The following is a 27650-nucleotide window of genomic DNA, read 5'->3' on the forward strand; positions in this document are numbered from 1 at the left end:
CCTCTGCGAGACACTGAGGCGTGTCAGAGATTTTAGCAATGTTACGTTACTATTGACAAACGTTACGTTACTACGTTCACGTCAAATTTCGTAGCTGCAAGTACCACGATTTGTTTTCAGATCAGGACTTAAGCGCAGAAAGATTCGCCTTATTTTATCATACGAATAAATGACAAAGTTTCATAAATTTATAACTAGAAAAAAAAAATTAAAATTCGATGCATGCCTTCAAAGCTACATTTAGTAATTTGCAACTTTGAAAGACAGAAAATTAGATACTGTTAGCAGCAAAAAATCCTTCTGAGCTATATTTAGCTATAGTTAAACAATAGCTCACAAATTCAATAAAATATAACTGAAAAAAAACCAACAACAATTCGCAATCCTTTTTTGAAGGGTCAAGATGATAAACAGATACTCTGTAACTTGAAACAGAAATCAGACAAAATTCACATATCGCTGAGTATTTGGGGGATAAGGGAGAAATAACTTTTAATTTAGATAAAAGTTTCAATGTCTTTATATTTTATTTATTTTCCAAGTATTGGTAAGAGGTATTCCTTTTGTCATTCAAATAATTCTTAATTTTTTTGAGTAACATTTCATGCGTATCGAAATCCCGTTGAAACCATTTATTTTATACATTGATTTTTAAAGAATTAACTATAAATCATATTTTGTTCGATATCCTAAATTCTTTTCCTTAGAAAAATGAAAAGGGTTATTTTAGTTACTTTTTTATAAAACAAATCTTTACGTTTTATTTAGATGTTTCTAATATTATATGTAATTTTTAATGAATTGTAATGTGCATTAGTTATTATTTTTTATTAAAATTCGTAGAATTTGTATGATTATGTACGTTAGCTATTAAATTTTAAAGAAGTAATAAAAATTATTACTGAAATTACATATCGTTAATAAAGAAAAATAATCTCAAAATTTCAAGCTTTGAGTACAATTTTAACTGCATTTACTCATAAAAAATATTATGTACTGTGCTAAAAACTATAGCTTCTATCAAGAAAAAAAATTTATTTTTCTGTAATTAAAATATTTACTTGATTACCCAGTCTTAAGATTAAAACAGATCAGTAAAACTAAAGAAAATTTGGCAATTTTAAGTAAAACCAACATAACTTATTCGAAATTTGAAATTATAGTTTAAACTTTTGAACTCCATGTATATTAAATTTCTAGAAGTTAAAATTTAATAAAATGCAACAACTTTCAAATTGTCATGATATTTGCTTTCTAAGAAGGTAGAAATTTTGAAAATTAATGCTAAGTCCAATGTAGAGAGTGTTTCGTAATCATCACCCTTAAACTATATTTTTTGATATAAATGAAATTTAAAAAGTATGCATATTATAGGCCGCAAATAAATATTTAAGCGAGGGAAAAAGTTAAAGAAATCTAATGAATCACTACCAAGGAAAAAATACAAAAACCAGTTTGATTGATTTAGGAAACTTGGAGGTGTTTTAAACTTCACTTAGTTTCCATGAGAAATGAAGCAGGTTCTGAAGTTTCCAATCTTTCTTTCCTCAGTAGTGATATATAAGGTTTCCATAACACTTTTTTTTCATGCTCACTTGCTATTCTTTTTAGACTTCATAACTGACCAGGATTCTAATAATTTATATTAAGGGCGATTACCGCAAAACGCCATTTAAGGGGATAACATAACATTTAAAGTGATAGGAACTTTGAGTATTGATCGCTTATGGTGAAAATTTATACATACAAAACCTGGATATGCGAAAACTTTCAAGCTTCATGGTACCTGTGAAGACTGACGATAAAACTACAAATCCTTGGCAAAGTTGGAATAACTTTTATACAAATATTATTAAGCAAGACTTTAAACAATTGAGTCCTTTAAGTCTTCAAAAGTCAACTTTTCAACGCAAGATCGAAACAATAATTCTCCCCATAATTGAGATAACTTTTTTAAGTTAAGGTTTTATAGAGAGACAATTGGTATAAACAATTACCCACTTTCATCCGGTTAATAATTGCTTCGTGGGATTAAAAAACGTGTATTGCTGCTCTATTTATGCCTTGTAATGAAATTCGTTTCCTAATTGACGAAGTTCAGCTGGCATCTTAAAATAAAATGCAAGATTTTTAAGTCTTGGCGAAATAAAACATTAAAAAAAAAAGTATATTTCCTATCCTCAGAGTAAAAAAGCTGAATTTTCACGCCAAATAAATTGTTTTCGATTTTTATCGGTGACGTATGGCGCCAAAAATGCATGATTTGTTCAGGCGCTAAACATTACTAATAGAAAATGTTTTCACAGGATGGGAGACAACAAAACGTATCTATAAAAGTGAAGTTTTTACGTTTTCAATGTCATGTGAGGGTACCTAAGCACGTGCTGTTTTCCGTAAAAATAATTTGCGACAAATATAAAATCAATAAAGATACACGACCTTCAATATCACGCTTTAGGTACCATTTAAACGTATTCTATTTTCAATAGAAAGAAATAATGATTTTACTTACATAACAGACATCACGTTTTTAAGTTGCTACTCATTATTTGAAAATGAAATTTTTTTAATGATTTATTTAGTTCGCATATCTGTTCACGTTGAACATTTTATTTTGTTTTTATAGTTTTATAACCAGTGATGAATAGCCGACCCAATCCTAAATTTACGACTATCAACTCCACAGCCTTGTAATTTTGAGCCTCACCCAGAAAACAAGGGTATCAAACATTGGCAGAAACAAGCCTTTTGATGGAACTAATCTGCATTTGCGTTACATGGTGAAGAAAAATACGAAAACCTCCCCCTGTTAGCGCAACGGCAAGGCGATTCGAAATCATGATCCGTCAACTACTGAGGATATTTTACATCAGCACTGCGGTCGGTGCGAGCGGGGTGCGGAATTCGTATCGACCAGCCATTGCTGGGATTCGAATCCGCGGCACTTCATTGAGAGACGAGTGCTCTATCCCCTGAGCCACCACTGCTCGTTTACACTGAATAAAAAGAAATGAAATTATGATAATTATGTTATTAATGAATAAAAATAATCTTAAAATTTTACGCTTTGGTACAATTTAAACGGCATTAATTTTTTTTTTTAAAAAAAGGATCGACTTCAGGCATTATGTCTAATAGTTGCTATAAGTAAGATTCATTATTAAAAATAAGATTTTTGTTTGCGTTGTTTTAATTTTATAGAAATAATTAAAATAAATACGGAGCTAATATGTCATTAATGAAGAAAAGTAACATTATTTCACGCTTTGAGTACAATTTAAACTGCATTTACTTATAAAAAAATTATTATATACACAGCTAAAAACTATACGTGCTGGAAAGAAAGAAATAGAAGATAAGTTGGGAAATATTGAATCCCAAAAAGATAAACTCCACGAGGTTAAAAAATAGCCGGAGTTACGTAATAAACGCTCACGATGTTTTTAAGTTGATATTAATAAGATTTGTTGTCCGAAAATGAATGCATTATAGATTTTTTAAGCTGAATATTAGTTTTTGATCTGGAGAATATATTGAAAAGAAAGAACTACAGGAAATTTAGTATTTAGTAAACAAGAATATATTTCTCATACAACATCTTGGCAAAGATTTGGCAAAAAAAAAAAAAAAAAAACAAATCATGGTAGTAAAAAACTCTCCCTCAATAATTTAAAATAAATTAGTTTTCCTGAACAGAAAACTATGCCTAAAATTTGAAATAAACTTGAAATTTATTTCGTAAAAACGGATTTCTTTCCATTAAAAATATATAACCATAAATCTCACAAAATAAAAGCTTAAAAATAATAACCAAAAATTGAATTTTACTTTGACTGACTGCTAATGTAAATCTAACTACACTAAAGGCTACCAAAAATGTATAACAGTTATTTTTTAAAGAACAGAAAAAAAAATCAAATTTAATCTAACTTTTAGTAAAATTAATCAGAAGGAATTTAATACATTCTTTTTTATGTTTAACTAACAAATTTTTAATAAAGATTTAAACTTACAAGCTAGCATAGCAAGTTGTTGTTGTTGTTGTTAATTTACGTCGCACTAGAGCTGCACAATGGGCTATTGGCGACGGTCTGGGAAACATCCCGGAGGATGATCCGAAGACATGCCATCACAATTTTGATCCTCTGCGGAGGGGATGGCACCCCCGCTTCGGTAGCCCGACGACCTGCGCGCGAAGTCGAGCACTTTACGGTAGCACAGTTTAACGAGGACCAATACCGCACACCCTCGGTCCCTACGCAGACTGATCCAAGTGGTCACCCACCCGCTCACTGACCGCAGTCAGTGATGCTTCACTTCGGTGAACCGCTGGGAACCGTGTCTTAACGATCAGTCCACTGCAGGACAGCATAACAAGTAAAACGTACATTGGGCTTAATCCAATAAACAGTAAAAATATTTGTGTTTATGAAAATTCCTAACGACACTCTATGAATTAAGAAAAAGTGGTAGCATAGCCGTAAGGGCACATCCTTTGTCGCGCGGTCACGCCGTTCCGCTAAAAGCTCCTTAGGGTAACGGTAGCGGGTTCGAAATCCGCAGTAACTCTGGATGTTTGTTTGCGATATCCTTGACTTGTGCTGTCTTTTATTCAAATAGGCAAGGGTTTGAAAGCCGAGATTTGAAATGAGTTCACAACTATGCATATGCGTGAGTAATAATAAATAAATAATCGTTCAACTCCGAAAAAGGGAATTGAAAGAAGGGATTTGTGATTCCGCCTAATACTTTAAATCGTGGATGAAGCAGGTTCGAATCTGGCTGTAACAATGAATGTATTTTTGTGAGGTTTTTTTTATAATTTGAGTTATCTTCTGATCAACTCGACTATAGTTCGACAAGAATTTATAAATTAATCTGAGTTCAGCACACAGGCCTGTATACGTATGTGTGAGCAAATAAATAACTCCGAAGAATCAACTTTACCAGTTCGTCGTAGGTCCCTGCCCGAAATCCTTAGGGAAAAAAAAATACCATTTACGTGGGAATATAATAAAAGCTGATGGGATAAATTGCAAAAAAATGTGCTTTGTTAAATTTAATAACGTAAAATCAGAGGGGTGGGCAGCAAATAATAATAAATGAAGAAATAATCGAAACTATTTTAGCATTATTATTCGTGTCATGTCTTTAAATTTAATGCATAGTTTCATTATGTAGTTCAGCACTGAGTTCTTGATCATTTTATTTTTTTATCATCTCATATCTATATAGCGTTAAAAAATACTCGAAATGGGAAAACGTAATATAATCTAAGCAAAAAAAGTAATATTTTGTATGGAATTATGTTTGAATAAACGAATTTTATAATTGTGTTCAATTTTTTTCAGTTCACTTTAAAAGTTCTCGAGATATGGTGTATTACACAAAAAGCAAAATTAAGTTGAAGGGGTCCGAACTTTGGACTGCTCTTCCGACCAAACTATTAGGAACATATTTCCCACATAGCTAGTACCCTTTATACTTTGGGGGTCAGAAATCCGAATGCGTCGGAAAAAAGGTATGTTAATTAAGAAAAAGCATTTTTGAGGTCTTTCCCTCGAAACATTAAGATGGAGTCCCAGAACGTGAAGATCCAACCGTTAAATTAAAAGTTATTCAGGGTGGTTCGTTTTTAATTTGAACACTGTGAATGAACTCTCAATTATCTGTGGATTGATTCAGTTTTTCTTTTAAAATATGTTTGAAAAAATTGTTACTGATTGTTAAAGTTTTTTTTTTAAGAAATAGATTAAAAAATTTAAAAAAATTTAGATTTATGTATTATATGTAAATTTTAAAAAAATGTTTTGCTTTTGGGCATGATCGGACACTATTTTGTTTCTTAAACCAATTATTAATAACTTAAACTATGTAACGAATTTTTTTTTAAAAAAAAAAAAGCAATATTACATCTACCTCTAGGTGTAGTTTTTCTCTCGCAGATAATCCGTAGCTGTAGCACAGCAAATGGTATATTGGAAACAAACGATGCGGCGCGATATAGAGTATCCGAGAGTTACACGGATCCGTTTCACACACAGAGAAATTATTTTGCGGATTTATTTTTAAAACAGAGAGAATGCTTCTCAGTAGAACAAGTTTGCTTTCCCGCATGATATAGAAAAGTACATTTTTTTGTTGCATAGATCAATTATTAATAACGTAAATTAAGAAACAAAAATTATTATTTTTTTAAGGCGACATAACATTTACCTCTAGGTGTAATTTTTCTCTCGCAGATAATCCGTAGCTGAAGCACAGCGAATGGTATGGTGGAAACAAACGATGCAGCGCGATATAGAGAATGCGAGATTTACACGGATCCGTTTCACACACAGAGAAATTATTTTTCGGATTTATTTTTAAAACAGAGAGAATGCTTCTCAGTTGAACAAGTTTGCTTTCCCGCATGATATTGAAAGGAAAATGATGCATGGAGGAAAACATAACCAGAATTTTACCCATACATACAGAATGGTTTATGTCCTCAAAACATATTAAAAAAATTAAAAAAGAAATTGAAATTAAATACTTGTGTAATTAGAAGTGCATTTTTTACGTGACTCAGTTTAATTTCGGTAACAATAGCGAAATAAGCATAAAATCATTCTTTTATTTAAAAGATTAGACGCAACTTATTGCAAAATGTCCTGAAACGTTCTGATTTAAAATAATACTAATTTATTAAAGAAAATATATATAGGATGAAGAAATGACCACACATTAAGTATCTGTCTTCTGTCTTAAGATACTATAATCATATACATATATTAATATACTGTGAGGCCGGGATAGCCTGGTCGGTAGGGTGCTGGGCCCATGTCCGAGAGTTCGTGAGTTCGAACTCCACGGCCGGTGTGGTAAAATGGTCTCTGATGCACGTAAAATCTGTCGAGTAGCAAAGTCCTTCATTTCCCGTAGCAAATCAATACATCTGGGGGTACTGAATTGGAAATTGATCGTTCTCTGATTCGGGTCTAAATTACGATCTATGGATGAATGAATGGATGCATGAATGGGTTCACCCTATGAACGGGCGTGACGTATGGGTGTGGCAGAAGTAGAATTATTGGTCATAGATGGCGCCGCTGGAAAACAAGAACAATCGCACCCCTCTGCCTTAACAGGCATGCGCAACAACAATACACTGTAATTATATATTCAAATTATAAATTAATGCACTGCAATTATACGAGATTAATATGCTATAATTAGAAGAGCATACGATAGTTAAGATTGTGTTGTTTCTTAACTGAGATAAACTTTAAATATCACCGTGATGAGAAACAATAAATGGCACCCTTTTATGCAGCAATTTCTGTCTGTCAAGCAATGCAAGCGTATAGTTAAAATATTTTAATATTGCTTTCAAGTACATTAATATGAATGATTTATTTCTTTAATTCCTTATTTATTTATTTATTTATTTAAGTTCTGCATTTTGTCATTTTACTTTATATTTGTGATTGCTTTTTCGAAATTTTCACTACTCTATACTAAGAGGAAAATATATATAACTGTATCGCATCCTTTTAATAATGAATGAATTAAAAACTAACTAAATGAGCTATTTATCAATTAATATTTTTACATTTTCATAATCATAACATTTATTATAATATTTTATGACTTCGATACGTAAATGAATAATTTGAGTTTTCATTATTTTCAGATAATTAAGAAGTATATCTATACATAGAGAAGACACTAAAATTCAAAACTATTAATTACAAAAAATAACGATTTGTTTTTAATATTGTTAGCATTCAAGTATATTTTAAATTAAAACAAAAATTATTCAATCACAACAATTAATAAAATTGAAATAAAGAAATACTTACCCCTGTAGCGAAATAGCATATTGGATAATAAAACGTCGCCAGTCATAATAAACCGAAAAAATTGATCACCATGACATGAAAAAATACGCCAAGGATCACACCTTTTATTAAACAGCGTAATTACTATGATCGAAATTTTTCTTGTACAATTACAAACTTTGAAGGAAAAAATACAGCAAAATGCAAAATTTTGTAAAGAAGCCACGACGAATTTAGAAGAAAAAATTTACAAATATCTATAAATAATTTATTTTACAGATTAATTGCGAATCATCGATTAATAGATAGATGATAAAGTGAAAAAAGAAAATGCAACCGTTATACGTGGACCTAAAAATGAGACGAATGAACAATAATAGATACAGCTGGGTATAGTATGCATGAGTTTAGCACAGCTGTCACCTGGGGGTTGTTCAAAAATACCTGACTGATTATCGCCAAAATCTGTACTCTTGGCGCATTTATTGAACTGATTAAGTACACATTGAAAGATAATCAATTATAATCTAAGCCTCATTATTTTTATTTGAACCGAATTACTGCGCTATAATTTATAAAATATTTTAGAATTTTAAAAACATAAGATTTACACATAGGTAATCAAAAATATTTACATCAAAAATGCTTCTACAATATGGTTTGTAATGTAAAAATGCAAGAAATAAGATGCCGTAATCGATCTTTTTATTAGAATTAAAAGATAACAGTTTAAGTTCAATGCTTTTAAAACGGAAAGATAAATTTAAGCATGCATTTCGAATTAAATTTTCATAATAGTTTAAATCGATATTTTCTAATTTTTTTAATTTTATTTCGTGTGTGTGATCCGGATATATTTAAGTATTTTAACTACTCTAATCACAGACTAGATAACTAGAGACAATAACTAGAGATAAAACACTTTGTCTATAAAACATAGTGTATACAAATGAAACTTATTAAGAGTCTGATTTTCTAGAGAGATTTTTTTTGATAGTTTGAATTATTTTGCCAAGAACAAAGTATGAAATAATTTAAATTGAAAAATTTAGCTGATTATATATTATTTTATAACCGTAGTTGAACAGCCGACCCAATTTTCGGGTTTACGACTACTAATGTTCAACTACGTTGCCTTGCAATTTTGAACCCAATCCAAAGGACAAGAGAACTCCTGAATCAAGTATTAGGAGAAGTTTACCTTCCTGAATGGAACTAACCCGGATTTGCGTTACATGGAGTGAAAGACCACGAAAGCCTTCAACGGTTAGCCTGATGGCAAGGGCTCTAACCCATGATCCGTCTACCACTGAGGATATTTCACGTCAGCACTGCGGTCGGTGCAAGCCGGATGAGGAGCTTGTATCTGCCATCTTTGGGATTTGAACCCGGTTCACCTCATTGGAAGGCGAACGCTCTGTCCCCTGAGCCACCGCAACCCTAATATGTATTTGTAATGTCTGTTGGTCAATGTGTGCAATAAAAAATGTCCTTGTAATTGAAGCATATTGCATGAATTTTAAAATTAAACGAAATTTGCTTACAGTACTTCCCCACAACTATTTGTTGATCACATTCTTTTGAAATATCATCTCTCCCAAATAGGAATGTTTTTTATGCAATACAGATCGGCAATAAAATACAATGCATGTCTGTATTGTATTGCAATGCATTTATTGTATTTTAATGTAAGTATTGTAGATGCAATTCAAACATTTTATGTATGAATATGAAGTTCTGTATCACCTTTACATACATTTTTAGAAATCTTGCGAAAATGAAAAGAAAAAAAGCAAATTAAGTTTTGAAAATTAAAATTTAAACAAGGAAAAAAAAACGGGGAAAAAAATCAAAATCTAGTTTTTTAAATCGGAACGAATTGCTGAGAAAAACTTCAAACATTTTGATTGGCTATTAAAACTTGAGGGTGTTTCATATTATGTTCTTCTACTCCTCTCTATTGCTGCTGGCAATCAAGCATTTTTGGTTGTTTCTAGTATTGCTTTCCACAATTGTGATTCGTTTCGATTTCGTGAGCCTGTTTGCTTCCTGTCGCTTAAATATTTATTTTCTATCCATGATGTGCACTTTGCGTAACGTTTAAAACCAATCTTTCAAACATTTAGGCTTGCGTTAATATGCGAAAATATGATTATTAGGCTAAAAGTGACTCAGTTGCTTAATTTTTATTTAGCTCTATTCCATTTTCCATTTCTTCCCTATTTTTCTATACTGTTATTTAGAAGTTTGAATTTTGTTATGTATAAAGTGATAAATAATTGTCTTGATAATTCAAAAAAAGAAATTTAAAAAAATTTAAATTCAAACAAGATGCTGAGTATGAAGAATGATTATGATTAAATGATATATGGCTGTTAATAATTCCCACGCTAATAGATTAAAATTTCCCTGAATATGAAATTTATCTGCAAGAAAAAAAGAGAAAAATATGTAGGAATAGTTATATCCACGTTATATGTTTATCACCTGTGTTGCTAGAAAAGCATGTGCTTAAAACATGGAATACTCACTTTTTTTCCCCTTCCGCGTGAGTGGATAACAGCTGGTTAACTTTACAGACGTAATCACTGCGCATGCGCTATGGTATATTTTCAGTTTCATTTCGAATGCAAGTTTTGTTTTATTTCGACATATAATAGAAACGCGACAAAACATAATGTAGTTTATTTAACTTTATGTAAATAGGGCGATTTCGGTAGTAAAACTTTTTTAAATCTTATCTTCCTGATTTTCACAATGAAAATAATTCCTCAAAACAAATATTCCCGGCATAACTGCTTTATTGACGCAGATTGAAGTCAAATATTGAAGAATATTGTTGACATCCGTAAAATTATTAATTGGTACTGGTTAATGGGAAGAATCGTTGTTAAATGACTTTCTTTTAAGAATTATACGTGTTTTACAAAAATAATATAAATATCTTCCTGATTTTTACAATGAAAATAAATTCCTTAAAAAATTAATCCAGACAGAACTACCTTATTGACGCAGATTGAAGTCAAAGATTGAAGAATTTTGTTGACATCCCTAAAAAAATTCATTGGCACTGTTTAACGGGAAGAGTTATTGTTATATGACTTTCTCTTAAGTTGACTTCTGTTTTACAAAAATAATATAAATAAAAACAAAATATATGTTTTCTGTAATTAAGCTATCAAACTTTGCATTTTTGATGTATTTATTTATATATTTCGGGTAACTACTAGAAGAGCTATTAAATAGAGAAACGCATCAGCGTGGCATGGAATATTACTAAAATGCACCTGCTTAAATAATTAAATTACATAATTGAGAACTTTTTTATACGGATAAAACAAAAATTCAACGAATAAAATTTACGAAAAAAATATATGATTCAACACTTTCGGAGAACAAGAGAGCAGTTTCAAAGCTGCACTTTGAGAGCATAGCTAATAATAGTTATATACTTCATTACTTTGTAAGAATACGGTTCTAAATGTTGCAATCGGTTCTAAAACTTATCCAGCTTGCAGGGTTTGGAAATATTAAAGATTGAGCTTAAAATTAATAAATGAAATGCAAGGAATTAACATTTATTAAGTAGGACAAAACATTTATCTAATATATATAATTCTCTTACGTGGCTCCCAGATTTTGGCTGTATTTCTTTTCCGTCGGTGGCAACGTTTGCTTTGTTTTGTTTACGTTACTATTTCTCTTACTCGGCGACAAAAAAAGGCCTCATTACAACTCCCCAAATGGCAACACTAGAAAATCGACCAATGATTGCCGCTAAAAATGTCACATGCCAAATCTAGCTGAGGTGACTCAACATATAGCTCTTTTAAAAACGGAAACTGAAATAACCAGAGAGCATCAGCTGCGGCAATCTCATACTATTAAGCTAGGCAGAAGTGAGTAGTCTTTGTCGATAGATCTCTATTTTAGTATTTTGTCGAAAGCGCTTTAGTTTACGAATTTATATATTACGAATTTATTTGACGATTTTTGATTTGTATCACGAATTATACTATAGCACATTTCTAATAGGTTTAACGAATTACATGTCATTTATTTGAATTCAAATTTATTTTAATGACTCAGTATTTACTAAAACGATGTAATTTTTTTTTTAAAAAAAGTTTTTATATGGATTTGAATGATTGTTTTGAATTCTTAGAATTTTGTGCATTTGCAATGTACCTAAGTTAGTAGCGAGCGAAGCGAGCTTGGTTTGCGAAGCAAACCATATAAGATTGCGTAGCAATTTTCGGGGGTTGGCGAGCGTTAGCGAGCAGGAGGCGCAGCCCACTAGTTATAAATAAAACAGATAAGAACTAACGGCAAGCACAAAACACAAACGTTCCAAGAAAATTATAAACAAGCCAATCAATGCCACTCACAGCTTTTACAAATAAAATAAATAATGCCGCGGTGGCCAAGAGTATCATTTTCTACACCTTTTACTTGAGACCTTAGACTGTTTAACTGGAGTCAACATTTATATAAATGAATAATATCATTCATGTTTTGGGTAATTACACGATTAAAAGTTGTTTTAAATATTAACTATGCATATATGGACATGTATTCTGCAGTGCAATTTGGAAAAAAGTGCTGAATAGATTCCGAGCAAAGTGACGTGGCAACAATTTTCATAAAATCTGTCGGCATTGTTCATCGAGAGTAAGTACACGCTGCTGATTTCTTAAAAAATTTCGATTGTAGTGTTCTTTTAAGAAAATATTTGTAAGTTAGTCGTAAATAATTCACCAATTTGAATTCAAGTGAAGATTTCCGAAAAATAAGAACACGCACCAAAAAGTGTCAGATGTCGATGGAATTTTTAAAATTAATGTTTAGAGAAAAAAGCGTTAAAAATTTATTTAAATATTATAAAAAAATGTGTGAACCAAAATTAGAAATGTATGAAATATGCATGAACCAAGAATGTATATGTATGAACCAAGAATGCATATCTATGAAGCAAGAATGTAAATGTCTGAGCTAGGTTTAAGAGAAAATGTTTATTTCGTGTTCAAATTTGGAGAAAGCCGACCAAAAAAAACCTGGAGCAATGTTAACGAGTCGCATAACGAGTTTTTATAGAATCACTTCTAAGTCAGATAGAATAAAAATAAAATTTATTTTAGAATTCACCTTTTCTTATGATATAAAAATTGAGACCTGTTATTTTTGATCAAAAAAGGTGATGTGAATTAAATAAAAGCATTTTATTTAGTAGTAGGAGAGTAAACTAAATAAAATGAAGTAACCATTATTTATGTTTCATATATTTGTAATAAAGGTCTCCGAGTAGTTCCGACAATTCTTTTTAAAAATATTAATATAAAATTTTTAAAAAAATAATAGTTTATATGTATTATGTGTAAAAATTTATAAAACTGGCAAAAAAAAATTATTATTAAATAATTTATTTTTTAAATGACCATTTTTAGCTAAAAATAAGGCATTTTTTTCGAATACGATAAACACTGTAAAAAAATTCTATCGCAAAATTCCTGTGAGGATTTTATTTAGAAGTCTAGCAACTATGTTTTGAACCATTATCTTAAAAGCATGTGCATATAGTACTGAGTTAGGAATCGATGTAGTTAAAAAAGCAAATTTTTAAAATTTCAGCAGGAGTCTTTGCGATAAAAATCCGCATAAAAAATTAAATTCTACTTTTTTTCCTTAGTCTGTAGTTTAAAATATGTGTGCTATGAAAATAAAAACACTCATGAAAAATTGCAGGCAACTATTTTAAAAACAACATTGAGATATTGTGTTTAAGGTGGTGTAAAATGTGAAAAAAGTTGATTGAGATGAACACATTTAAAGACTTAAAATCAGCAGTTTATCCACTGTACCTTGCACAAAAACTGCTATAACTTTATAAATAATTGGAGAACAAAGAAAAGTAGAGTATTTTTAGGAAACTACAACAATTTTGAAAATTTTGTTCACAATCATGTTTTTGCAATAGTCCATAATATCGATGTTAATAATAGCAATGTTAATAAAGAGCTTAAGACGAGCTCATTAAAAAAATTGTTTATTTGCTACAAAAAGCTTTTGATTATAGTACTTGAAATTATTAAAAAAATTTTTAGAAAGCAAAAGAAAGGAAAATTTTTAGTTCTAAAAGCATTTTTCTGCTTCTTTATATATAAATACGACGCTCTGCCCCTTGCTTACTCGGCCCGCCATCATTGCTCTTTGTTTTTTTCCCTCTGAAGTCAACATTTTAAGAAAAAATAGTTTTGTTTATAAAATATATAAGTATTATAATTTTATCTAAGATGTTGTTGTTGCTGTTGTAGTTCATTTACGTCGCACTAGAGCAGCGCAATGGGCTATTGGTGACTGTCTGGGAAACATCCCTGAGGATGATTCGAAGACATGCCATCACAATTTTGATCCTCTGCGAGGGGAGAGGGGATGGCACGCTCGCTTCGGTAGGCCAACGATCTGGAGTCGAGCACTTTACGGTTGAACAGTTTAACGAGAACCAATACGCACATACTCGGTCCCTACGCAGACTGATTCAAGTGGTCACCCACCCGCACATTGACCGCAGCCAGTGATGTTTGCCTTCGGTGATCTGATGGGAACCGTGTCTTAACGATCAGTCCACTGCGGAACACAATTTTATCTAAGAAAATTAATGTATGTATATGTTTGCTAGTAAGTTAATTGTAAGGAAATGAACGATTACCTGGATTTGAAAAATAATAAACTGCTATTGGAACAGAAACATAGGAATAAAAAATGCGTTGTGACACAACAAGAATTAACCAACGAGAAGAAATTTTACTAGGTAACGAAGCATAACCTTATATTGTATACAGTTCAAATTAGTAACAGTCCACATCTCTGTAGAGTTTTTCATATGATTTTTTACAATTTCAATAAAAATGTTATGATTTATAATGGACAACATCTCCTTCTCTTATTCTTAATTTAGGGGTCTGCCTGGCCGAACGGTATAGCCCTCTTAACGCTCTACAGCGTGGAGGCAGTGAGTTCGAATCCCGCTGTAACCCTGGATGTATCTTCGAGCATGTCCTTATCTAAATTGCACTATCTGTCCTTCTACTTGATAAAGGCTTATTAACCGTCCTTATGAGTCCACAAGTGTAAAAATAAATAAATATTTTATTGATTAATTTCTCTGGTTACTTTGAACATGAAGTCAAGATCAAACTTGTAAAATGAAGGTCTTGGGAAGGCTGGGATAGCCTGGTTGGTAGGGCGTCGGGCTCACGGACAAGAGGTTGTGAGTTCGATTCCAGTCGTCCGAAGATTTCCCCCATAGTAAATAGTGAATGGTGCATGCTAGATCAGTAAGGTGGCAAAGTCCTCCAAGTTTCAATAACAAATCAATACCTCTAGGTTACTGAATTGATTTTTCGCCGATTCAAGTCAAAATTACGATCTATGTATGAATGTATGAATGGGTCCGTTCTTCAAAACGGGCTGTGACGTGCATGTATGCCTGAATTCGTATTCTTGGCCTTAGATGGCGCCACTGAAAAATAAGAAATACACCCTCTGCCTTAAATTCGCTTGGTTTCCCGACACAGGATTGCTAGTACTTGGCAAGTTGCATCAGACACAACGACAGGTCTTGAGAAAGAGAAATTTATTTGCAATATTGGAAAAGTATAATCATTACTTAAAACAAAGAAGAAAAAAACATTTAAATTTTCAAACAATCTGGAATTTCGTAAAAGAAAAGAAACCTTTCATTTACTTGCTAAAAGAAAACAGTCCTTTCTACTCGTCAAATTTCAAATCTGTAGTTGTATCTATAGTAATTCAACTGGCACATATGGTATTTTTTACAAGTTTAGTAGTTGATAATTCTCAAACTAATAATCGAATCTTAATTATTTTTTTATTTCATTGTATTCTTTTATAATTTTATAACCGTCGTTGAACAGCCGACCCAATTTTGGGTTTACGACTACTTATGCTCAACTACGTAGCCTAGTAATTTTGAACCAATCTTGAAGACAAGGAAGTTCCTGGATCAGTACCCCCAGAGGTATGATTTGTTATGGGAACATGGAGGACTTTGAGACTCGACAGATTTAAAGCGCATCAGTCACCATTTACTACACGGGGAATCTTCGGTCGGTGGGGATCGAACTCACTACCTTTTGGACATGGGTCCTGTGGTCTACCAACCAGGCTATCCCGACCCCCATCGTATTCTTTGTATATTTTTTCTGCCCCTTGTTTTTGAGTAGAAAACAAAATGTAGCGTAAAACGAAAAAAGTAAGAGAAATTCGCAATAAAAGCCCTTTAAATGGCGATAACTTTCGAACAAATTGAAATTTTAAAAAAGCTCGAGTTAAGCTCTTAAACATCAAAAATGACTCTTTCAACACGTTAAATTTCAACTCTGCAGTTGCATTCATGCGGTCTGCAGAGTGCCTATCATGGTATATTTTACTGCGTAATTTCAACTATTAATAATCTTCTTAAGACAATAAATGCGATATAGCCGTTTTAAAAGTGAAATTGCTAATTCTTTCAGAGCCATTTTTATTGCTCGATTCTTCGTCATATTTTCAAATTCGCAAAACTATCTAAAACGGATTAGAAAAAAGTTGACAGATTCGCAAAATTATCTAAAACAAGTTTTAAAAAAAATCACAGTTCCTTAAAACTATCCAAAACTGCTTTGAAAATATGTAGAACAGCTGCTATAAACCATCACGTGTGAGTAAAAAAATATTGTATTGCTAACACGTGAAAAATGCATGTTAAAAACACCACCTTATTATACAAAGAATATGCATCAAAATAAGGAAGATTGAAGATTCTAGAACTAATAAAACTATCATGTTGACTATTTTTTGATGCATCGAATGGCATAAAAACGAACATAGTTCGAAGTTAGAATAACAGTGAATCATAAAGAATTTCGCCTTCTTATGTAACGTCAGCGTCTCGAGATTTGTTCTTACGTTTGAATAGAATGTCAAGTTGCAAACGACCTCAGGTGGAGAAGGGTGATGCAATATTCACTTGTTTTTATCAGACGGCTGCTGTTTTCCATTTTGTTCAATTCATCATAGTTAGACAAAGTTATAAACACAGCTGAAATCTACGAAAAATGCATTTAACTGCACACACACAAAAAAATACTTAGTTTATTTAAATAATAGGGTTACTCGAGGGGATGTTTACCAATTTTCTTAAATTATAACAAAATAAAAATAAAAACTTTCACTGATCCTGCCCAAATGATACCATGCTTATTTATTTCGAATTGTACAAAAATAAATTTAGCTTATGTGCCAAATAAATCGAGATCTATAGATACGTCTGAAGATCCTGAATGAGGAGAAGATGAGCATGGTGTCCAGAGAGAATAATACCCACATAAATAGCATCATAAATCACAACTTAAGTACTTGTGACTTTGATCTTCAGTATACCATTCATGGAACCAACAAATACTTTTGACATTCAATCCAGTTTACTTTTCACTGTCTTTGTAAAAACAGTAGACCTTTTCTCCATCTGACCTAGACTTTTTCCTTCATAAATCACAACTTAAGTACTTGTGTCCTTGATCTTCAGTATACCCATTCATGGAACCAACAAATAATACGCTTTTGACATTCAATCCAGTTTACTTTTCACTGTCTTTGTAAAAAAAAGTAGATCTTTTCCCCTTCTAACCTAGACCTTTTCTTTCATAAATCGCAACTTAAGTACTTGTGACTTTGATCTTCAGTATACCCATTCATGGAACCAACAAATAATACACTTTTGACATTCAATCCAGTTTACTTTTCACTGCCTTTGTAAAAAAGTAGATCTTTTCCTCTTCTGACCTAGACCTTTTCTTTCATAAATCGCAACTTAAGTACTTGTGACTTTGATCTTCAGTATACCATTCATGGAACCAACAAATAATACACTTTTGACAATCAATCCAGTTTACTTTTCATTGTCTTTGTAAAAAAGTAGACATTTTCTCTTTCTGACCTAGACCTTTTCTTTTCTACTTATCATGACAAATATTAACTAATGCTTCACTTGCGTCCATATTGTAGGGATGAAACGCCTTTTTTTAATAAATTTAAAATTTTCTTCTGATAAAGTTTGATTCTGGAGATCGTAGTACTCTTGTACCAGCTGCCTATCTCTGCTAAGTGCTCGAGTTCTTTTTCAAATCTTCTATTTTTACAACAAGTTGCAGATCATGGCAAAAAATTAGTTAATTTAGTCGTTACGGTTGATTTCGGCAAAATATAAAGTTAATTTTGAAAGGACCCATTTCACGCATGTAATTTCAATGTTTCTATTCTTATCAAAATGATCTATCTTAATCTTCTATTCAAGATCGTTCTCGAAATCATCAATGAATCCTTTTGGACCAAGTACTTTATATTTATCCTATGTCATGCGAAAAGAGCTCTGCAATTTGCCTTACAGTAATATAGCAACTTCTTTTTATGAAATTGGTTCTGCTCATCTTCCCAAATGTTCTAGAGCCCTATCAAGGATGCAAAATTTGAGGAAACTAAACTGATTTTAATTTAATGCCCAATCCCATGACAATCGTGTGTTCGATAACTTTTCGCAACTGTACTCTTTATTCGCAATATTTATATTTATAGTTTCGCAATACAAGCAAAACTTAAGAACTAAAAAAGCATAATATGTTAAGAAATTTTTTTATTGATTAAAAAGTGTTTAAGATTTGTTACTTAATCAAGGCCTTTTTTTGTTATTGTAAAAATTTCAGGATTAGGGTATTTTAATATTCAGCTCAATTAACATAAATATTTAACCATGCTTTTGTAATGGAACAAAATTAAGATTTTTATAAAATATCTAAATATTCCAAATTGCAGTTTTTTAACAACAAAAATGTTAAATATGCTTAGTTGGAGTTTAGTTTTAAATACATTTTTTAAAGAGTTTCGTAATGACTGAATACATGATCAATATTGGCTTAATTTTGGAAAAAGGACCCCGGTACATCAATCAGCCCCTGTCCGGATCCCTTGACACGCTATCCAGCCCTGCTTGGAGCAAAGGTACTTGAAAACTGTAAATGTTCAAAACTCTCAACTGTCAACTTGGTGAAGTGACGTAAATAATTCTTACAGTAAGTGTCATTTCTACCAATAGCCCTAAGGACTAATCATCAGACAAACTGAAATTCAACATTATTTTGCTATAAAATAGAAGGACGCTTTAAACTAAAACTACTCTAACGTTTCATGAATTCTCATTATACAGGGTGATTCTAAAAAGATGGGCAAAATTTTAGGAAGTGATAGTACACACCCAGGCAAACAATTTTTATCAAAGAATGCATGGTCGAAAACAAAACGCAAAGGTGCTGGCGCATTTGGAAAGTTGTTTGATGCAAACGTGGAAGCTCCATTCCTGTTGCGAGTTACTGCGCTGTGTTACTTGTAGCCAAGCTTTCGGCCGCTGCAAGGAAGGTTCGTGATATGCCTGGTGTATTTCAGAATGTTCGCCTATCTTTTCTTCGCCGTTGTACTGCGTGCATAGCCGTTGCCGGCCACTGTTTTGAACACTTATTGTAATCACATGCCATTAAATTTGCTTTTATAACTTAACTTCATCGTTCTTTGTGTGTTTTGCCTCATATAAGAACATAAACTTTGACACCCTCTAGCGGTTTTGCGTTTTGTTTTCGACCATGCATTCTTTGATAAAAATTGTTTGCTTGGGTGTGTACTATCACTTCCTAAAATTTTGCCCATCTTTTTAGAATCACCCTGTATATTTTTTCAATTAGCAAATTTATTAAATACTGTAGATTAGTTTCCCACTGTATATATAATTTTTGTTATATTTTTTTAACATAACATAACATAACATAACATAACATAATATAATATAATTTTTTAAAGTTGTTCCATTTTAAGATGTACTCGTTAATTTCCTATTTTTTGTTTAGAAAAGCTACGCAGTAGTCAAATCAAGATCACTTTGTCTTAAAGACTCTCTTAAGTAGTCTATATGCATCAAAATAACTAATGATACTTTTTGAACAATATGCCAACAACAAATGGGTGAAATTACATTTCAAGAAGATTATTGCCAAGTTAGTAGCCAAAATGGGCGATGCCATTTAATTAATGGCATCCGGCATAGAGCCTCCGAATAAGATTTCTGAGCGGGTTGCCATACATTCTTTTTTTTATTACGCAACTCAGACAACACACATTTCCATTTTTAAGTTATTTCTTGGTTTTGGCCATAACATTTTCACAGAAATTAATTTTTTATTATCTTTATTTTCACAAAACCTTTATTTTAAGAAAAATTTCACAAGGGCTACACTATTGATCACTGTACGGTTTGTTCTATAAGCATCATACGTCTCCATGCAGCGTTAACCAAATTCTAAATTTTTAAGATATCTCCCCAATGATTGAGAATTTGATTGCAGCATTGCTTTTATACACATGATGCCGATAGAACGGATCAAATTTTAAAAACAGATGTGAATGCAGTCTTATTAGAATGGAAATAGTTGTTAGTTACTTTTAAAAAGATAAAATTAGATATTGCCACACATGCTTCATTAATTTGATAGGTCCTTTTGTACGAAAATTATATTATAAAATCTAAATCAGCAAGGCCAAACTTTAAAAAAAAGAGTAAAATTCAAATTTTAAAAACCTTCTTATGTTGAAATCTTTTAGATATCAAGCATTGGGAGCCCCTAAAGGTCAGATACCACTTCTCCCCATGCGATAATCTGGTCCTATTTACCTATATAGTTTTAGAAAATATAAATTATTTGAGATGGATGATTTGTACAGATGGAAGATTTTACATGTAATGTAATTAATATGTAATGTAATTAATATGTAATTTACATGTAATGTAATGTAATACCTGCATCATCGTAGGTCAGTGTTTCCCAAACTTTTGACTTTTGTGTACCCTTTCTAAATTTTTCGTAACGCTGTGTACCACTAATAAAAAAAAATGAATGTATTTTTTACTACAAGAAAATTGCACAAAAGTTAAAAATCACAACTGGTTGTTGATACCACTAATTATTAACTGTTAACTCTGCAAAAAATAGCCACTAGAAAAATACGTAATCGTAAATTTTCATGGCTAGTTTTGTTTTTAAATAAAAATTTTTGAAATTTTCGTTTGTTGCAAGATATTTCGCATAAGAACGCGTACCCCACTGAACTGTTCCCGTACCCCTGAGGGTACGCGTACCATGCTTTGGGAAACACTGTCGTAGGTAAATCGGGGCATTCATCGACTTAGAAGCCAATCTGGTTCGACTCACACGCGTGACGTCGCTTGCAGGAATACAATTAAATCTGTTTTAAATCACATTGTTGAACCTAATCACGTATTCTTCTCTTCAAGTTGCAAGTGCCCAATTACACAGAATACGATTTTTCAGAAACACATTTCTATTTTTTATGGCAATTTAATACTTCTGTTTTTATCAGGCAAATTCCATTCTGCATTAAAAACAGACAATAACTTCCAAAAGTAACAGACATGTGTTCCAACCAGGTGTATTTAAGGCTAAAAAGCCGCCACGCCATAAAAATAATCGTTATTTTTGTATCTGTTATTTTTCGGTCTGTGTGAAGAATGGCTTTTAATCTGCGTCACTGATATCCTCGACTTCTGTTGGTTCAGTATGCCAGATTGTAGCACCTGTGTTGAACCAAACTCCAGCTGGTGGACGTTTAAGGATAAATTTCTAAGTATGATCTCAATGGGAAAATGTATTTCGGATTTGGTGCTGACGTTTCGAGCGCCATAATAGGTGTTCAGAAGGCGCGGAAATAAAGAGAATTTTTTTTTTTAACAAAAAGACATTTTGCTGTTGTTTCAGCCGTTTCCTTGTTATAATGGTGAGGTTGAAAAATGAAAGCTTATCTCTTATTCTGTTTTAATCATCATATGATATTATGAAGGCTCTATTTTGAATAATGATGCGGAGATGTCCAAGCCGATGCCACTTCACTTTCTCGTCTACTGAAAATTTGTCATTGGTCAATCTGTTACTGGTAGCACCTCATTGGTTTCATTTCAAAGTAAAATAATGTAAACAACAGATTGCTGAACAACCACAATATTACGGACATTGATTAAATGATAATAGAACGGGATATAGTTCAATCTCTGGTTTGGACTTTTCTGGCAATTAACCAAACTATTCGATAGATAATATATTAAAAATTAGTAATTAATATGCTTCTGAGTACAGACTCAGAAAAATTGGTAAGCCATAACGTTGTTAAAATTTGCAGCAACCGCAATATAGATGTCTAAGTTCCCGTCACTTCACTTCCTGTCCACCGAAAAATGAACAATGATCAATCTCTTACTAGTAGCAACCAATAGGATTACATTTAGATTGAAATGGGAATAAGAATTGTCCAATAGAATTAGTGTAAACAACTTGTTGCCATTCACAACCACAAAACTACAGCAATTGATTGATTTGTTCCACTCAAGTGATATAGAACAGTTTCTGGCTTGGACATCTTTATAAGCTTTATGAAAGCAGATTTGTTCGAGTTGAACTATAATATCGGTAATCAAATTAAAGAAGGTGAAATTTGCACTCCAGTATTGTTCTAATTGATATCCACTAAAGCTACAGTAAATATGAATAATTCAAAATGCTTTAAAATTGCGAATGCGTTAGAGTTGCAATTTGCACACTACATTACGCACTAATATTTAGTGCACATAAGAGCTAGAAAAAATAATTCAAATACCATAAAATACCATGATTATTAACGAGTAAGCCACGTGATTGTAGGTATTATTTGTAAAAACTAATCATTGAATTTTGAAAATATATTACTGATCTGATTTGATTTGATTTGATTTGTTCATTTACGTCGCACTAGAGCTGCACAATGGGCTATTGGCGACGGTCTGGGAAGCATCCCTGAGGATGATCCGAAGACATGCCATCACAATTTTGATCCTCTGCAGAGGGGATGGCACCCCCACTTCGGTAGCCCGACGACCTGCACGCGAAGTCGAGCACTTTACGGTAGAACAGTTTAACGAGGACCAATACCACACACCCTCGGTCCCTTCGCAGACTGATCCAAGTGGTCACACACCCGCACACTGACCGCAGTCAGTGATGCTTGACTTCGGTGATCTGCTGGGAGCCGTGTCTTAACGATCAGTCCACTGCGGGACTACTGATCTGAAGTCTGACTTTAAATTTTTAAACATTCTCATCCAAATGGGAGTGATCAGGTTTTAGGAAAAAGACTTTTACTTGTAATCAGCCTACTGTGAAAAATTTTTTTCGTGGGTTGTTGTCTTCTGCGTCTAGAACAAAAATTAATCTTATGTTGATTAATATAAGGTAGTTAGAAATTTTGGAGTGCACTGAACCACATTATTGTGCAAGTTTACCATAATAAATATGGTGGCAAAAAACGAACCAGAATATCGAGCAATTAAACCAATTCGAACATGTTTACCCAATACATTGGTTCGGTTAGAATGTGGTTGAATTTAGCTCCAGGTTGCAGTAATATGGTATAATAATACGGTTTAAAGGTGATCCGATTTTCCTCAGAGAGCAGTAGGAATCGAAATTTCAGATGGCAAACTATAAATGCAATGCCGATTCTGTGAGAGAAGATGCACCTAAAATCATTTTGCACTGATAAAGCAAAAAAAAAAAAAAAAAAAAAAAAAAAAAAAACTATAGTAGATATATTATCTATTTCCAAAACCAGGTATAAATACTGTTTTCCACGGAGGTACTTTTTAATGCTTTAGGCGTTGTCTTACATCTAATGTCATAAAATCAAGTAAAAAATGCAGCGGGAATTTGTACGCAATCATCAAATCTTCCCTTTACTTGTATATTTCATCAAAATTTACATACATACATTTAATAGTGTTGTATTTAATAGTGTTTTTTTGAAAAATATGTTTTCGAAAAAGTTTCGATAACATTATAAACAATTCCTTCCCTTAATGTTGTGTGATTCGTGTAAATCAAAGGACTGTCGAATAATCATTATATAATAATTGCATTAAGGTTCGTACCTTATGTTTTCCCAGTAGAATAACAAAAAAAAAAATAATGTCACACTTTTTCACAATATCTTATTCCCTCCTTTCTGTCACAAAGTGTCACATTTCACAAAGTGTCACATTTAATCCTTTTTCTTGTGTCGCGTTTTATAATATAAACAAAGTACACTGTATAGATCCTGTTTCAGATATTATTTTTAAATTTTAAGTTTTTGAATGTCATTTATGAGCATAACAATAATAATGATTATATGTGTACTGATTTTGAAGGGGGAAGAAAAACGGACAACATATTATATAAAAATATTTTATCATCTGATTTTAATTTTTTTTAATTTTAAATAAAATAAAGGACATCACACTTCTTGGTATCCTTTACCCCCCCCCCTCTCCTTGTCACGATTTCTTGAAGGTAAGCTTTTCAGGCAAAGTACGGTTTTGTATTTGATTTCGTAACTTAAAATTATAACCCGCATTAATGAATTCACACAATTAAAGGTAGTCTGTCGAACTATTAATATTTCATCTAAGCACGTGAAAATCCGATCAGTAGATCAAAAGTTATTGACCGTGTTCCGATTTTTGCGTTTCATGTACTGTTTTTATTAAAGGCAAATGTTAAAAAGGCATTGTGGAAATTCAAACCTGCCCTTCCCTTATATGGTAAGTGTTAAAGTACATTTTACATTTCTCACAAGTATCTCTATGTTCTTGAAGGTTTACACATAATAAATGAATTTTTAATAAAATTCTTTATTTTTTGAGGTTTCATAAAAGAAAAAAAATCAATCACAAAAATACATACTCCTAATTAAAATACGATCTACTTATTGAGATTTATTTCTTCATGAATGCAATGAGAAAATTAAATTACATTAAATTATGAATTGTAAATAGCTATGATTAAAGGAATTTTTCTAAAAAAAAAGAACTTTCAGACTTAAAAACTAATTATTTTCCTGAAACTAATATGAAATAATGCCTCCCAAAATAATTGCCTTTCTAGTTCAATGGGCAAAAAGAACCGATCATTCATTTTTATTTTCATTAATTAATTAAATGACATAGGTACTCACCCCTATACACGAATTCGTTTTATGTGTAATAAAACGGAAAAAACGAACGATTTAAAAAAAAGTATTTTCCAAGAGATCAAGTGAGAACAAAAAAATCATTCCCCATTTTCCCACAACGTTTCACTACAAACACTAAATGCTGGTAGTAGAGGGCTCGTATTGTCAAAAGCAGACGATAAAGAAATAGCGGACGATGGTGAGCGGAGTTGAGTTGATTAAATGCGGGTGCCCGTATGTAACGATGGCTGAGCTTATAGCAGCCCTTTCGTTTCGTCGGTGACCTTAGGAAGACAATTTGATGCATTAGAGTTAAGATATAGATTTATGTTGTTTTAGAATGGTAATGGTCAATTTGGCTACGGGTAGAGATTTAGTTAAAAATAAGTTTTGAAAACCATTTTAGAAGTCATAGCTTGAATAAAATAACTTAAAAATCACAATTTCTTACAGAAATAAACTTCATTAACATTTAATTTTATTAATAATTTTTTTATTAAAAAAATTTTACAGATATAAGAACAAATACATTTTTAGAATGACTAGACGTACAAGATATATAACTTTTTTGGGACTTAAGACGCTCTTTTAAAATTTATAGCTAGGACTTAAGTTTCTCCATAGACTACGAGACTACTTATTATAGACTCTACCTTATTTGCTTATAAATAAGCTAACTTTTTCTATTGAGTTCGTCGTATGTAATAGGTGTAAAACTTTCTTGCATAATATAATTGAAGAACTTACTAGTTGAAGTTACTGCATGGCAATATCGTGAAATTTTGGGTTTAAAAACATGTCATAATCGTGGATGTATCTGTTGTAGGCTAATTGAATTATCTGGCTCTTTGGAAATAGCCGTCGTTATTCTGCAATGTTCAAGGAGAATTAGAAAAATCTCCAGTATTTCATAATGTGTCATATGTCTTACAGGTACATTGCAATGAGCCTAATTAAAATTTATTGTAATAAGTATAAGTGAATTTCAGACTAAGTAGCTCTTCGAACATTTTCAAATTACCCCAAAGGTATACAGAGCGATAGCTATAAGTATAAAATGCTAGGGAATTTAGATTTTCCAATTAGCTTTTAGAGCTGTAGAATGCCAGCGGTATCTGCATTTTCAATTATTCTATGACATGCTCTATTGTCAGCTATTCCAAGACGTACATGTTTCTTTCAATTATTTTATGATATAGGTTTTTTTTTCCAATTATTCTATGATAAATAGTTAGAATAATGAAAAACTTGCACGGTCATTAAAAAATTCTCCTATGTTTGCAAGATTTATATTTTTATTATTTAAGTTTTAATTTTAGAAGATAATCTTAAATTGCTTTACCTACTATGGCAAATCAATAATTCAAACAAACAGGGCCAGTTTAAGGCATAGGGTTGGGGGTGATAGATAATCTTGAGCTCTATCGATTTCAAACAAGCCAAAATTTGATGAATTAATCATACATTCACTCTTAATAATTAATTTTTTTTTAAAAATAATATTCGGTTCAAGTTAAGCGTGTTTTATAGTAATGTCAAAAGGAAAAAAAATACTACTAAATTTTCAAGTTTCTTTAAATTTATATATCTAATCAAATTATGTAATTTGGTTAAATTTTACTTGGACTAAACATTAAAATAAGTTGATATTAAACTTTTATAATATCAAAATGAGAAAAATGCACGACGTTAAAAATATTAAATACTTTTTGATCAGTAAAATGTAATTTTTTTTAACAATTTATTCTTCTGAAGTTCTAAAGTTAGAACAAATATCTAAATGCACACAAAAAATATGTGAGGATAAAATATCAGGAATTAGCTAAGAAAAAAAAATTTAAAAAAATAAACTAAAATAAATCCAATTTATAAAGCAAAAGGTATTGGAAGAATATAAAAAGATTCAGTTAAATTGAAAATAAATATAAAGAAGAAAAATTTTAATGAAGCAGGTTTTTTTTATGTGCTATAAAAAAGAAGATTTTTGTAATAAACGTGTTAAACTTTTAAAAAAAATGGTATTTTCAATTTTTTACAATATTTGTTATATACTTATTATACTATATATATCACCAAACTATTGTCATTTGAAGCAAAAGATATAATAATAATAATTACTAGAGAATTGATACTGGCTGAGCTGTCAACATTTACATAAAAGATCATCTTTGGTTTAAAGGCCTGAGACTGCAGGCCTGTAGCTAAATCTTTAATGCCACCCGGGCAACAAATGTATATGTTGCGGTTAAAGTAATAAATCAGGTTATATAATAAATATGATTGTATAAAATTTCAAACAGTTCATGGATTGATTTTAATGTATTTATTTGAGTAAAATATATACAGTCATAGAGTAAATTTAACATTCAGTAATAAACTGCAATTAACATTGAGTAAATTTAACATTCAGTAATAAATTGCAATTAAAATTGAGTAGATTTAACATTAATAATTGAGTAAAATTAATATTCATATTATTAAAATGGACACATAATTATTATATTTCTAAACATAGCTTTTGTATTACGCATGTGCATGGGAAATTTCTAGCCAAATTCGTTAAAAATTATTAAAGAGACCAAGTTTCATTGGAATTATTAATAATAACTTAATACATTCGGATTATAATGCGAACTAAAAATGTGAGAAATTCTGATAGATCACTCCCTTTGACTTAATTGGTTATTAATAATA

At 31.4% G+C, this 27650-nt stretch overlaps 1 protein-coding gene across 9 annotated transcripts in view; it reads right to left on the minus strand.

The window, feature by feature from the left end:
- Positions 1-27650, minus strand: part of LOC107451801 (protein CBFA2T1) — an 87517-nt gene that overhangs the window by 17891 nt on the left and 41976 nt on the right. Inside the window, exon 1 of one of the 9 annotated variants that reach the window (XM_016068023.2) lies at positions 7845-8227. The exons of 4 other annotated variants lie outside the window; for them this stretch is intronic. In XM_016068023.2, coding sequence (XP_015923509.1) covers positions 7845-7890 — 46 coding nt within the window. In that variant the 5' untranslated portion in view covers positions 7891-8227. Of the gene's footprint in view, positions 1-1747; positions 2113-7844; positions 8228-27650 lie in introns of those variants that run through there. 4 more of the 9 variants (XM_071182293.1, XM_071182294.1, XM_071182292.1 and 1 more) reach the window with 4 other exon arrangements.

This window comes from Parasteatoda tepidariorum, chromosome 6 (assembly GCF_043381705.1).
Source record: "Parasteatoda tepidariorum isolate YZ-2023 chromosome 6, CAS_Ptep_4.0, whole genome shotgun sequence".
Taxonomy (NCBI): Eukaryota; Metazoa; Arthropoda; class Arachnida; order Araneae; family Theridiidae; genus Parasteatoda; species Parasteatoda tepidariorum.